Here is a 14871-nt window from a genome sequence, read left to right as displayed (position 1 = left end):
AGCTAGCAAATAGTGTTTTACAATGCATGGTAGCCTGCAATACCTGCAAGAATTCCTGCCTCTAATTTCCTTATTACAGGTTGGTTGTGTCAACTCTGGTCAGTTTCAATAAAGAAATGAAGTAGCACCTTAACTGTAATAAGTTATTACAGTTGAATTATGATGTCACATGCTTGCAACCAGAGCCAGCAGCTAAGGTTAATTGTAGGTCTAAGATCATAATTACAGCTGCAGTTTAATCAAGGAAAACAGGAACTGAACTGGCTTTTAGTTCTTCTGGACTCTCTTTTTTAAAGTGCACTAATCAGCGGAAAGAATATATTTATGGCAGCATGTTTGTTTTATCCCTGCTATATGTCATTACCGAAAAGGTAGAAACACTTTGCATGTTTCTGCACATTTTGAGCTACAGCATTTTTTAAAATCTGATTTAGTTAAACTGAATTGAATACCTTTTTGTAACAAATTACTAACTACTTTTTGGTGTGTTTGATGTCACATTACAGATTTTCCTTTTATTGTTCAAATCTGCAAACATACTTTCTCTTTCATGTCAAAGAGCAAAACACCAATGGTTTAAGCAGTTTGTGGGAAGGGTGATGATGTGACCATGTATGATAAGGAAAGAATTACCTGTCATCTCCCCCCTTTTTGACCATGAAAACAGAATGAAATTGGTGCATCGGGATGCTGCTGTCTACCCATCACATCACATTGTCCATCTTACTGGAGTATTATCAAGAGGAACAGTAATCATCTTGAGAACCTTAGTGCCTTGCCAGATCAAATTCTAATTTTAAAGAAGTGTTGCGGCCTGATTTACAGGTAGAATGACATAAGAAGCTCACTGAGTGACTCATGTTCCCCTCAAATGGAAGCCACACGTGCAAAGTGTCCCCGCATGCTTAAAATGCCCAGCACTGGGATAATGGAAAGCTGTCACCCTGTTAGAACTTCAGTGAAGAATGGAAACTGATGACTGCAACTCTGTGCCAAAATGGCCTTTCCCTCTGCAGACTTTGCTATTAGAAGTTGGTGGACTCTACTAGACCTTTAAGTCCGCCACTAGCCTGCCCTGACTGCGGTGGTGAAACACTGCAATAGGGCTGTATGGCACCTGCACAATATCCACTTTGTACCTCCGGAAGGATGGTGCAAGGCTATCGCAGCATTTTCTCTCACGTAGCCCTGAGCAGAAACTGCAACTAGAATATTTTCCAGCCATTACAACCAAAAAGAAATGTCTACCTTGCACTTTGGTAAACTGGTATTGTTTGATTTTTTAAGTCAACCGTCTTACTTTGCATTCATACATGTCCCTACTTTTCAGTAATGAAGTGATTTATTTTTCGTTTGTGTTTTCCTTTTCAAAGAAATATTTTATCCACCCACAACATCCCAGCTCATATCTCACACATTCACTCCTTTTCTCTCCTCTGCTTTCTTCTTCTGTGATACCTCTCTGCTTCTCTTATTTGTTCTTTTTCCTTCAACACTTCTCACTATCTTTCCTCAGTCTATCACCTTGGTCAATTTCTTTCCTCCAGACTTCCCTCTGCTCTTAATGCTGGGGTTCCTCGTTTGTCCTTGCTTTTTGTCTCCAGTCTCACTCTCTCCTCTGTTTTTTTGTTTTTTGTTTTTTGTAGTTGCGTATAGTGCAACAGTGACCAGAAGGTATAGGAGCACTTTACACAACCACTAGTTACATTACACAAGGCGACATTTATTTACTGTAGGCACGAGGAGGTTAAGTGATTTGCCCAAAATTACAGGATGTTGAGCCGATGCAGAGACTCGAACCTGGCTGCCTAGCTCCAATGTTGGCAATTCTGGCCATTAAGTCACATCCTCTTTTCGACAGCTATTGCAACCCATACCTCTCCATCAGTTTCTTTCCTGCACCACTTTTTCTCTCTCTTGTGTGCCTCACAATGTCCCGCCACCTCCTCCTCTTCATCCAGCCTTTCTCCTCATTCACAACCCTTAATCGTTGCTCCCCCTTACTCCCCAGTTCTGCTTATCTCACCCCATCCTCTTTCCTTCACCCTTCTCTCTTGCCTCTGTTACCATCTCAACAACACCTCCCCCTGTTGTCACTCTCTACCCAGTTTGTTAAGTAGGAGCATGGGTCAAGCATGGGTTGACTAAAATACTGGTGCCCAAAAAACTGTAACAAGGAATCCTTTACAAGAGGTGGGGCCTTTGTGATTAAGAATTTGGCCAAAAGCATGTAAGCCTGTGCTTGACTCAGCATGCCACTTGACAGTATTCGGTGTCTCAGTATTCTGTTAGTGCATTTAAGCTAACACACCATGTAAGATGTGCACCTCTGCAAATCCAGGCATGCTATCTTTGCCAATGCTTGTTAGCAATAGATTGTATTAAAAGCTGATAAATTGGCACTGACAATTATATTGCTCTAAATAATTGCACTGAAAATATTTTAGTTCTGAAAATACGTGATTGTTAACATATGAGACTGTGAATTAAACATTACAGAAGTACGTGGAAGGGAGGGTGTCCCTTTTGGGAGTCCATCACCCGTCACCTTCTCCAGCGGCCACTTCTCCTGCTTTTGTCACTGGTGTCATCTTCTCCTCCCAGCTGCCCCTGAGCTCCGTACATCAGAGCACCTCACTCTTCATCTCCCAGATAACCATTGCTGTCTTTTCACTCTCCTGCTGCGTGTACCTCTTTCATCTCCTCCACGGCATCGCCAAGAATGTTCACTGTGAGAAGCGAGTTCTTCTTTCAAACTCGGCTTTTGTGATACGGAATGCGTCCTGTAGAGGAAGGTCCGTCACCCTCCCTGAACTCACCCGGACTCCTGGCAGCATGCACTGTGCAAGACTCATGTGGCGCATGAAACCAAAACTACAGACGGACAACTTCTGAGAAAAGAACATCATCTTGGGGAATAAGTAGGACACATTACATGCAAAATGAAGTAAAATGACTAGTTTATACGCATCGCTGGATTGGATTACTTAAGGGTTCTTGAAATCACCATCAGCCATGCTATTGCTGCTTGCTTATAACATGATTGTTGGGGGTGGTAGGGTCCAGCTTCACTGTCCGTTCGTGTGTTTTATGTTCATCTCTGCTGGTGCCGAGCACTTGCAGGACCCACCACTCAAACCCCTTCTGGACCCGCTCTTTTTCTTCAGTTTCACCAATGTCTCCTGTCTCGTGCCCTCAATGTACCTGCTCTCTCTGACCTCTTCTTCCGTTCTTCACCCCACCCCCCTTCCATCACCCCGTGTCCTCTTCCGTCACCGCTCATGTCACCTCACCGCTAGGAGCCCCCCTCTTTCTCCCCACCCCACTGTGTCTCTTCTCTTCCAACGCACACCGCTTTGCAACCTATCTCAGCTCTCCTGGGTCCAACTATTGCGCGCGAGCCGACCCCTCTTCCTCACCACATCACTCTGTTCTCCTTCACACCCTGCCCCTTGGCCTCCCCTCTCTTCCTTGCGCTGCTGCTCCCACCACATCCCGCCTCCTCTCCCCCCCACTGCTGTCCCTGCAGCCCCTACCCCCGCCTCCCTCGGTGTTCCGAGCCGAGCCCCCTTGTCCCTGCAGCCCCCAGACACCGCTGCTGAATGACTTGGTTCGTGTCATCCGCTGTGTCTGTTGTATGACAAGCGCGCGCCGCTCCCATCACCTCCTCCCGCGCGGGTGGGGGGGGGGGGGGGGGGAGGGGGTGATGCCGCTGCACAGAGCAGAAACCCCTCTCCAGCAGAGGTCCCTTCCACTTAGGGAGCACATCACCCCCGCTGACAGCTCTCTGCCGGAACAAACACACTGGCGAGGGAATCCCTTTTTATCACAGAGGGGTAAAATTCACCGGAGTTTACCCGAATATCGATGCACTGCAAGCGAATGCGTAATTGTACATGTATAGTTCCCAGCACCATATTTATCCAGCTTCTTGGCGGTGCCAATGTTACTAATATGGGAAGGGGTTGGCAACACTCTGATGTGCCCAAGATCACATACTGCGTGCATGTTTAAAACCATAGTCGGCTGGGCGCTTTCCACCGTCGACGTCACGCTCTCCACCACCACGTGATAACAGATGCTAATGTCAACTGGACACTACTTTCCTTATCGATCTTGTGAGGACGGAGGTGAAGTCACTGCAACCAAGAGCGCAGCGTCGTCATTTGCCGACTGCCCGCTGCTTCTCCCAACAAGCGCCTTAGCCAACTGCGCTATGTGAACAGCTCTTTTACGAGAGGCACCCCACAAATAAACACTGTTTTAAATATATACATTTGTAATTTCATCTTCGTTAGTTTAATTTCTGATGATTTATATTTCGAAATAATCCGATGGTCATCTAAGAAAGTTGATGCCACTGAAAAATGAGGAAGGGAACTGAATGCTGAGAAATTGGCAACATTTGGGCAGAAGTGAAAGAGCCAGCTAGAGGTGGCTTGAATGTGAGGGGAAGGCGGTAGATGCTAAACATGTTAGAGGCCAGAGACGTGGGGTGCTCTGAAAGTTCCAAGCTTTTCAACATTTCTTAGAATAGACAGAGACGGGCTGACGTGGGTCTCATCCGGATTCCTTCTGTTCGCATTGGCAACAGTTATGTTGCCTACAGGGCGACCAGGGAGCGTGTCGAGCTTTTTTGCTCTTTCCAGCTTTTTTGAAACAGAGAAACACACTCTGCTTCTCTTATCCCACGGAGGTTGTGCTCTAAGAATGCCTTGTGTCAGAGATGAGCACCTCTCCCAGCGCATGCTGGTATTTGTAGTTATTCACTTGCAGAACTGCAAGTCCCACAATCCACCAAGAAAGATAAGACTGAGCCTTTAGCTGTCCTTCCTGCCTGGGTCGGTATGGGATCACTGCAATTTGAGGTAAGGCATTACGTTCACTGGTAAACCAGCTCAGTGGGTTTATGCACCTACTATAAAGATCCGAAGACACTAGGTTCAGGTTTCTCCTCACCCTTTTTGTTATCGTCCTGAGACTCATACATGAAGAGAACCATTAAGTATAACCTTGCAATACAGCTCCTTCCAAATTCTGCGGACAGAACAAGACTTAGATGTCCACCACTAATAATCACATCGATGTAACAGTGGCGTAGCTTCCATTGGTGCAGCAGGTGCATTGACACCGGGGCCCTGAGGCGCCCACGAACCCTGATTATTGCTGTTTTTCTTTATAATTCCGACACCATCCAGGGGGGCGATTAGCTCTCTTGTACTAGCGCCCGTTTTACACTGGCTACGCTACTGCATCGGGGAATGAGACTTTTTTGTGAGGGTTAAGGCGCGAAAAAGACAATTTTGGCATTTTGGATGCACTTCAGTTTAAGGATTTAACAGAACATTTGAATTTTGGCTCATCTAAGTCATTTCAGACATTTCTTGGTACGTTTACCTATCAAGCCTTACTTGGGTCAACCTGTAACCCCGGCTGCTTGTTTCTCCTACATTTATAAGAAGCTGCCCATGTACACGGATCCTCTAGGCGCTCCGTTCTCCAGGCCCTAGCTAAAGCCCCCGGACACCCCTAGACACCTAGCGCTTCACCTATGCAGAGCTGGACTGTGTCCCTCCGTCTCCTGGCAACCGGCTCCTGAGTCGCCACGTCATTTCCTGAAGAGAAGCCGCTGACAGAGGGCTGAACCTGGCAGCCGGGAGCATCGGAGCCACCGGAGCTGGGGAGGGCGCCCAGTGAGAAGAGGAGGGCAGCCGGCACTTTCTGTAGAGCACTGCAGCCCCAAGAAGCACCACGTGTGACCCTGGTCCCGGGGTACACCTGCCGTCCTGCCCGAGGACCTGCGCCGGGGAAAGTGACTTACTGGGAGGCAGCAGGTGTGGGAGAGTTGCAACATATCGGAGCTCATCATCAGCACTGCCGGAGATGAGGGGCCCCCTTCCTGGGGAGCTCTGCAGCGTGCATCACACGCGGGATGCTGAGACAAGGAAAACAAACTAACTAAAAAAAAAAACTTTGACAGCAGAAAGGAGCGAGCTGTGGGGTATTCGGCGCGTCTCTGGATTATACAGGGACCCGAGAGCGCAGAGAAGAAACGAAAGCGCCTGAGGCCAGGATTCCTCTCAGATAGAGCGATAGGAAACTGCCTGAGGGTGTCCAGAAGGCTCGGTCGCCGGTCTGCCTGCACATCATACCGTGCTCTGCACCGACTGACAGGCGGGCACTGCGCGCGGCGCATACACGGTATCAACAGGCTGGCAAGCGCCGTGCGCTGACACTGCATCGTACGGAGCACCGACCCGCAGAGCATCAACGACGGACAGACAGCTAACAAAAGGCAGCCAATCGCCCGTTATATAGACCACATCAACAGGCAGCAGGGAACAGCGAGCGGCACGAACCAACGACAGCCAGGGAACTTGTTTGACACCAACGGGCACCCAGAACACTGTACACTGCATGGTACTAGGAACCAGCGAGACTCCGTGTACAGACCAAAGAAACAACAAAGCACCGTGTAGAACTCAAACAAGGAAGCGATAGCCGCATAGAACCCCCAAGAAGCAACTAAGCACCGTGCGCAGCTCCAGCACGCATCCAGGCTCTGCTCACTGCATGCATAGGCAGCCTATTAGATAGGTACCCTACAGCCAACCAAGCAGCAACAGGTCATCAAGCACCTTGTTCACCAATAAGCACACACTGTAACCTGTCAGTGATTACGCCAACAGGAAGCGCGGACTTATGCACAGCCACTAACCAACGACTGCGCGTAGAGCCATCAGCCACCTAAGCGCTGTACTACCCCCATGAGAGGAAACCGTGGAGCGCACATCAGGCATCTGGGCATCGTGCTTAACACCAGCGACCAGGGAGCTGCGTGCACAGCCACAACAAGGAGACAGACATCACACAACACCAGCAAGCAACTAGGCATTGTGTGCACCACCACCAGCCAGCCCGCGGATGTGTATGGCACCACCAGATGGCTAGATTCCATATACAGCACGGGTAGACAGGCGCCCTCCACACCAAAGACTGGCCATCACTGCTCAAAGAAGTAACTTTCAAAGAAGCCCCTAGTACAGCAAGCGAAAACCAAACTCATTGTGGAGCACCTCTGGAAACATAAGACAAACAGCCAACTTGTACAGAATGGAAGGCAACTAATCACCATTTGCAGAAGCAACAGTAAAGTAAACGTCTTGCATATCAACAGGTAACTGCATTTCTTCAACACCAACAATCAGTCTAGCATCCTGTCCAGCAATAGGTAACAAGAGACACCAAACATCCTGTTCAATACCAATAGCAAAATAAAGCTCATACAGAAGGTTGACCGTCGCCTATGCACTGGATATAGAACAAACACGCAACAGAGCAGGCAGATTGTGCAGCACTTAGCAGCAGCGCCACACCCTGTGTTGGCACCTACCAGTTGAAATCAACCAGGCACTGTGCAATCTGGCTTTATGTGCAGCTCGTCAGGCAATCAATCACCCCGAAAAATACCTGCATGCACTGCACCACAATTAACTGACGTCCCCATGCAAAATCAACAGACAAAACAGCCCTCATGCAGTACCACCAGGCAGAGGCACTCCCTGAATAAAACCTTTGACGTGCACGCAATATACTTCTAAAGTAGCACCAACAACCAGGCAAGCTTCTTGAGCTGCACAGGTTCAGAGACCAGCTCAGTGCAAAGTCTCACCATAAGGGAGCAACTTTCACAACATCAAATACATCCATTCACTAATCCTGTGAAGCAACCACGTATAACAAATCGTCCTCTCAGCACCCTCCTGAGAACCACCAGACAGCCCAGCAAGCGCCCTACATCCTCAAGAGGAGACGCATCGTGCTCAAGAGGAGTCGCATCGTGCTCAAGAGGAGTCGCATCGTGCTCAAGAGGAGACGCATCGTGCTCAGATCTCCAGTCAGCCAAGCTCAATGCACACCGCTAGCCACAGGAGAAGCATGGAGTGGGCATCCTAGGAGAACGGGGACCAGCATCCTGGTTATTAGACAGCACCGAGGCCACAGAAAAAAGAGACCTCGTGACCTACCACTGGTGTCCAAGGAGAGGAGAGTGAGAAATCTTTAAAATTGACACTCATGTCCAAACAGAGAGGTGGATCTTGCTTACCCTACCAGTGCTGTCTAAAGAGGGGAGACTGAGAAATCTATTAACTTAACACTGATGTTCAGGGAGAGAAGCAGGAGATATCCACTAACCTATAGCTGGTGTCAAAGGAGAAATTAAGGACATCTCTGAACGTACTACTGGTGTCCAAGGAGAGGAGAAGGATATATCTCTCAGATTTAATGCTATTGTCCAAGAAGAGGAGAAGAAGCTGATGACAAGAAAGTATCTCTTAATTTACTATTGGTGTCCAAACAGAGCAGAAGATATCTTGAAATTTACTGCTGGTGCGCAGGTGCAGGATAAGACTTATCTGAAGTTAACACTGGTGTCCAAGTGGAGCAAAAGGAGCTCTCATAACTCACTGTTGGTGTCAAAAAGGAGAGAAGAAAAACTCATACCCTGCCACTGGTGGGAGGATAACTGTATGAGATACCAGACAGTTATCTTTTCCTTGAAACTGTGACGTATGCACCACGAGGTAGATGAGTGCACTGGAGATAATAATCCCACTAGCTCTCACACAAGGAAGCAATGTTTTATTGTTATCCGAGCAAGAGGGAGGGGTCCATTTGTATTTGTGAGAAGCTGGGCATTAGGTGGCCTTGGACCTAATAATTACATTTGCAGCTTTGTGAATCAAATCCATCCCTGGAAGCTGAGATGAAAAGACCTTGCAATGAAGATAGGCTGAAGATTCTTTGATTTCCCTGGTCCAGACCATTTTGTGTCTGCTGGGGGCTTCATAAGGGGGCCATGAGCTCGGATTTGGAGGGTGTGTCTCTGAACTCGTCCCCTGGCACCTCCATGGGCTCAGATTCTGGGGGTGGAAGGCTATTGTCTGCCAACGTGCGGAGGTTGCACCGTGCCCTGACCGTGCTGTTAAGTGAGGCCGAGCGGGAGCAGTTCATCCACTGCCTGAATGTGTACCATGGTCGCAGGAATGTTTATGACCTGGTGCAAAGCCTGAGAGTGCTGCTGCGGAGCCCGTCTCAGCGACAGCTCCTACCGTTATTACGCCTCGTAATCCCGCGCTCCGACCAGCTACTCTTTGACCAATATACCTCAGAGGGGCCTTACATCAGACAGACTGATTACCAGGTCCCATATAGGAATGTGCCGACTGAGTATGGGGCAGGACCTGGGGGTCCTTCTAGGATTCCACCCATGGAGTATGGGAATGCCCTTGCTGACCCCACAAGGACCCCACCACTGGAATATGCTCCTTCCCAGTTGCTTATGGATGGCTTGCCTGGTGGGGAGATCCGACAGGTGGTCCTCAAGAGGAACCGGACCAATGAGGGTCTGGGCTTCAGCATCAGGGGAGGCTCAGAGCATGGAGTGGGGATATATGTGTCCTTGGTGGAACCAGGTTCCTTGGCTGAACAGGAGGGACTGCGGATTGGGGACCAAATCCTGACAGTCAATGACACGTCACTGGACAGACTCTGCCATGGCGATGCTGTCAAGGTAAGTGTGTGGAATTTGAATCTTTTAGAGAGTCTATGGACAGAGAAAGGACTGGGTTATGCACTTTCTGCAGAGATGTGTGTGTGGTGTTTTGTCTCTTATCATTGTGAGGGTGATAGACGCCTGTACCATTGAGCGATTGCAAAATGTCTTATTACATTTAATTTTTGCTGGTGCAGCATTATCAAACTAATAAATTAAGCTAAACTATATAATTTAGTTTAGTTATTGTGGCTTCCTAAGCTCAAGAGGAACCACCACCTTATTTATAAACTGATGTTTCTTGGTAATTTAGTCTTTGCTTCTTTCTGGAAATAATATCTTAGGGGGTCATTCTGACCCTGGCGGCCGGTGACCACCAGGGTCACCGACCACGGGAGCACCGCCAACAGGCTGGCGGTGCTCCCAAGGGCATTCTGACCGCGGCGGTTCAGCCGCGGTCAGAAAGGGTAAACCGGCGGTCTCCCGCCGGTTTACCGCTGCCCGATTGAATCCTCCATGGCGGCGGAGCGCGCTCCGCCGCCATGGGGATTCAGACACCCCCTACCGCCATCCTGTTCATGGCGGGAAACCCGCCATGAACAGGATGGCGGTAGGGGGTGCCGCGGGGCCCCTGGGGGCCCCTGCAGTGCCCATGCCAATGGCATGGGCACTGCTGGGGCCCCCGTAAGAGGGCCCCACAAAGTATTTCAGTGTCTGCTTTGCAGACACTGAAATACGCGACGGGTGCAACTGCACCCGTCGCACCCCTGCAACTACGCTGGCTCAATTCTGAGCCGGCGTCCACGTTGCAGGGGCATTTCCGCTGGGCCGGCGGGCGCTCTTTTGGAGAGCGCCCGCCGGCCCAGCGGAAATGTTTGAATGGCCGCCGCGGTCTTTTGACCGCGGTGCGGTCATTTGTCGGCGGGACCTTGGCGGACGGCCTCCGCCATCCGCCAAGGTCTGAATCAGGCCCTTAGTCTTCAGTTTCAGAGTTTTCCTAGGAGAAGCTCATTGCCACCAATTCCCTGCATTTTATTCTTACCAGTCTTCTGTTCCATGGTCTTCTCTTCTCTGCATACTGTTCCTGGAACTAGTTCTGAAGCTTTCAATTGACTGCACAGTGTTCCTATGAGAATCCCAATGGTTCACCATTCACTACAAGCGGTTTATTAGTCTTTCATGCACTACATTACTTAGTCTTTCCACTCAATACATGCTGTTCCCTAGTCGCTCATTCACTGCACAATTTTCTTTAGTCTTCAGTTTAACGCATGCTCTTCCATGGTCGTGCATTTCATGATGATGTTTCTCAATATTCCATCCACTGGATGCTGTTCCTTGGCCTTGCATTAACTGCAGTCTAAGCCCAAAGTAGCATATGATTTCTACTCCCTTCATGCTGTATCTAAAACGTAGCTCACAGGGCTTCAGTTCTCTGTGCTTCATTTAGTTTTGCTTCCTTGATCTCCCATTCCTTGCACACAGTGCCAAAAATAGCTCAATGGTATTTTATTTCCAGCATAGCTTACCTAGGATAATTATCTTGTTTTTCCGTTTCCAGCATGCTGGTTCTAGAAACATCTACTTGCCCTTCCGTTCTGTGCATTTTGTTTTTAGAAATACTCCATGGGTCTTACACACCCTTTCTGTTTTACCTAAAATAACTACTTGGTCTTCTGTTCCATCCCCTGTGTGTTCCTTCTAGAACTATCTCCTTGGTTTTCTGCCCCCCCCTTGCTTCTTCTAGAACTATCTCCTTGATTTTCTGTTGCCCCCCCCTTGCTTCTTCTAGAACTATCTCCTTGGTTTTCCATTCCCTGTCTGCCTGCTCCTTCTAGAACTGCCCTTTTGGTCTTCCGCAATCCCCTGCTTGTTCTTACTACAACTATCTCCTTGGTTTTCTGCCCCCCCCCTTGCTTCTTCTAGAACTATCTCCTTGATTTTCTGTTGCCCCCCCCCTTGCTTCTTCTAGAACTATCTCCTTGGTTTTCTGTTGCCCCCCCCTTGCTTCTTCTAGAACTATCTCCTTGGTTTTCCATTCCCTGTCTGCCTGCTCCTTCTAGAACTGCCCTTTTGGTCTTCCGCGATCCCCTGCTTGCTCTTACTACAACTATCTCCTTGGTTTCCATCCTCGACTGCTTCTTTTTCTAATAAAATCTATTTTGTCTCCCTTTACCATCGTTATCTGTTGTCACTAGAAATGGTTCACTGACCTTCCATTCGTACTTGTTGCTTCTATAAATACGTCCTTGGTTTCCCATTCTTTTCCCCAAATGCTTTGTCTAGGAATACTTCTTTGGTCCTCCATTCTCTTTCCCACGTGCTAAGTTCTAGATACAGCTCCTTGGCCGCCATTGTCCCAGCACGCTGCATCTAGTAATAGCCCTTTTGTGTTCCATTCCATGCATGCTGTTTCCAGAAATAGCCACTCGGTCCGTGCATTCTGTATCTTAAAATAGCCTCATTGGTCTTTCACTTCCTGCACGCTGCTTCTACAAATCGCTCTTTGGTTTTCTATTTTCCACTCCCAATATATCTGGGAGATGTTCAATTTACAAATACTGTTTTCTTGTTTAGAAAATACCTGAAGCTCCACGGCTGAAGGATGTATTTTAAACATGCTGGAACGTACGAAAAGCATCCATATCATGACGGATTACTTTTTTTTATTTAAGCGGGTGCCTTTTTGAGCTTATATCCTGACTTGCAGCTACTTCAACGCGCTCGCATGTCTGGGTACCCTGTACACTTCAGAATTCAGAAGTCCAACCTACTGTATGTGGTACATAATTAATGAGCATACCCTTATGTGTCCAGCAGTTTTCCGTCCTCTAATCGACAACAGTGGGTTTACCGGAACACTGCTCATACGTTTCTGTGTTTATTTTCTCACAGGCGAGGTATAACCCCGATGTTTTGGGTCTCTCGAGTCTCCTGGCAATATTGGTTCAGTGGGGATTCTCATGGGGTCCTCGCTGAGTCTCTGGAGTTGGGACTGGCCACAGACTTTAGTAGTATTCCCAATGCACTCTTTCCTAAGTAAATTATTAGCATCAAATTGTATTTATTTCCTCCTCGCCACAGTCTGCTGAATAAAGTCAGCCCAGGAGAGGGGCTTTTGTGTTGGTTGACAGCGATATTTGTTTTTTACTGCTGTACGAGGTGAATGTATGTTGCTGGAAGTGGAAATAAAAACATAAATCCCTAATTTTAATATAATAGTGTTATTCTAATACGTAACCTATACCTGTGCTTATATTTCGACCCTTATGCATATTTATATAGTTAGCTATGCTGACACGTATACTTGGCTCGTCATTATATGAGTTATTGTCGTACCTATATACTCATACCGATTGTCGATTTTATTGTGAATTAGCATTTGTAGAGAACATAAAATGCCATTAGTATGGAACACTTAAACCTGTTTATACCTACAGCTGTTTTCAGAATCTTAGTATGCTCATATTCCCACACTTATAAAAGTATACATGTTATTTTACCTGTACGTATACCGTCACCTATATGTCTGTGCATGTGATGTGACGTGCACATTTGGAATCATATTTGTATCATTTATACTTATACCAACAGTTATACGTGCACGCTCCTGTAAAGCTCTCATATACTCTCGATAGTTTCTAAGTGTTTGAGGATGTCCTGAACCTGATGGACACGACCAATATCGAAGGAGATTTGAGAATAACCAGGTGCCAGAACGTGCTAATATTTCATTTGCAAAACGTGATCACAAATTGTGCACCATCTTTTTTTTTTTTAAGGAAATCAGATTTTGGAAATCAACCAATGGCTGTTTCGCAAAGTCACCTTTCGCCGTCGGTCGCAATCTGACCTTCCTCATGAATATCAGTGAGGTCGTTTGAACATTGCAACCTACTCTGATTGAATGCCATCAGAGGGATGGTGGCCTGCTGATTTCAGGAGACCACCATGTCTGTGAAATCATTTAAGTAAAGTATTTGTTTTAATTCATCCAGTTTTCCTTAAAGAAAACAGGGCTTCTTTTAAGAATAAAAAGAACTTAAAAAAAAAACTTTGAGTTGGCAGCGGTCCTGTGGGCCATAGCCCACTCCCATATACACTTTTCTTCCATTCATAATAAGAAAGAGTTTCCAAGCAACGGTTTCCTTTATACATCAGGGTTACCATCTCCTTTCAGGAGGTTTGCAACTGAATTGTGGTTGTAACTGAGTGATACTCAACAGTGTGAGCCCGAATTTGACACTTTAAACTCGTCCCTTCCAAATTACAATTCATAATGCGTTTCTAAACTAGTTAATGAATAGCAAAATGGGTTTAGTACATTTGGAAATGCCATTTAGAAATAGCCAGTCCTATGATTACGATAATCACAGGCTTTGCAACTGCTAAGCGGCTTCAGATATTAATATTCAGCTAAGGGGTGTCAGGTCTTTCCTTGCACTCAAAAAATCAGATGACCAAATGTTTGGCAGAGAGGTCATGGCAGTTTGTACCAGGCTAACAAAGCCAGCATCGAAAACAGCCTTCGGCCTCTCTGCAGTTTCTGATGTAAAACTCAATTCTGATAACGTGAAACACATCCGGAAAGCTTATTGGTGCGGCACACAATTCTGCTCCCTAAAGCCAACCTGGCAAAAACAGACAGCAAATGCAATAAGCGCAGAAGCTGGGTGGCAGAATAGAAGCTGTGTGCCTTGTGGAGTAATGCTCAGTTCTGGACTGATGGACGGCCTGACAGTCACTCGGACAGACTGCTAAACTGATCACCGTTTCTGAAAAATACATGCATCAGAAGAATCCTTTACTACGTGTTAAGTTAGCATATATTTTTGATCAGCATTTTAAAAAAATTGCTTCCCTGTTAAAGCAATTCGTCATTTTGAGATTGCAAGCAAAACTCATGCCCACCCGAATACAGCTTTACTGCTGCCCCGTGCCTTTACCACCTGCCACATTGCACATACTTGGAAAACGGATCGAAACACGTTTTGGGGAAAATCATGTATGTATGTGTGTTGATTGTATATATGGCGTGAACATAGCCAAAGGAAGTGGAGCACTAAACAGGGTTAAATCCGAGGATACAGTGCACCAGAGATGTGAGAGGAGACTGATTAATGCATCACGATGTAGCCTTCTATGAAGAAGGGCATGTTCAACTCATTCCTAAACTAGTGCAGGAATAGGTCAGTCCTGATGGACATGAAGATCTTGTCAAATTCTGAGTTCATAGATTTTGATTATTTTTACACTTCTTTCTCCATAGTCTGATGGTGTTGTGGCTGAGGGTGTGCTGGAGGTGATGATCTTGC

General features: G+C 47.0%; 1 protein-coding gene across 1 annotated transcript in view; it reads left to right on the top strand.

Moving 5' to 3' along the window:
• Positions 1-5646: 5646 nt before the first annotated feature.
• WHRN (whirlin) overlaps positions 5647-14871 on the top strand; it is a 618751-nt gene continuing 609526 nt past the window's right edge. Inside the window, exon 1 of the mRNA XM_069241507.1 lies at positions 5647-9574. Coding sequence (XP_069097608.1) covers positions 8861-9574 — 714 coding nt within the window. The 5' untranslated portion in view covers positions 5647-8860. The remainder of the gene's footprint in view (positions 9575-14871) is intronic.

Source organism: Pleurodeles waltl, chromosome 6, assembly GCF_031143425.1.
Source record: "Pleurodeles waltl isolate 20211129_DDA chromosome 6, aPleWal1.hap1.20221129, whole genome shotgun sequence".
Lineage (NCBI taxonomy): Eukaryota > Metazoa > Chordata > Amphibia > Caudata > Salamandridae > Pleurodeles > Pleurodeles waltl.
The sequence above is the reverse complement of the archived record's forward strand: the minus strand, read 5'-3'. Positions and strand labels throughout refer to the sequence as shown.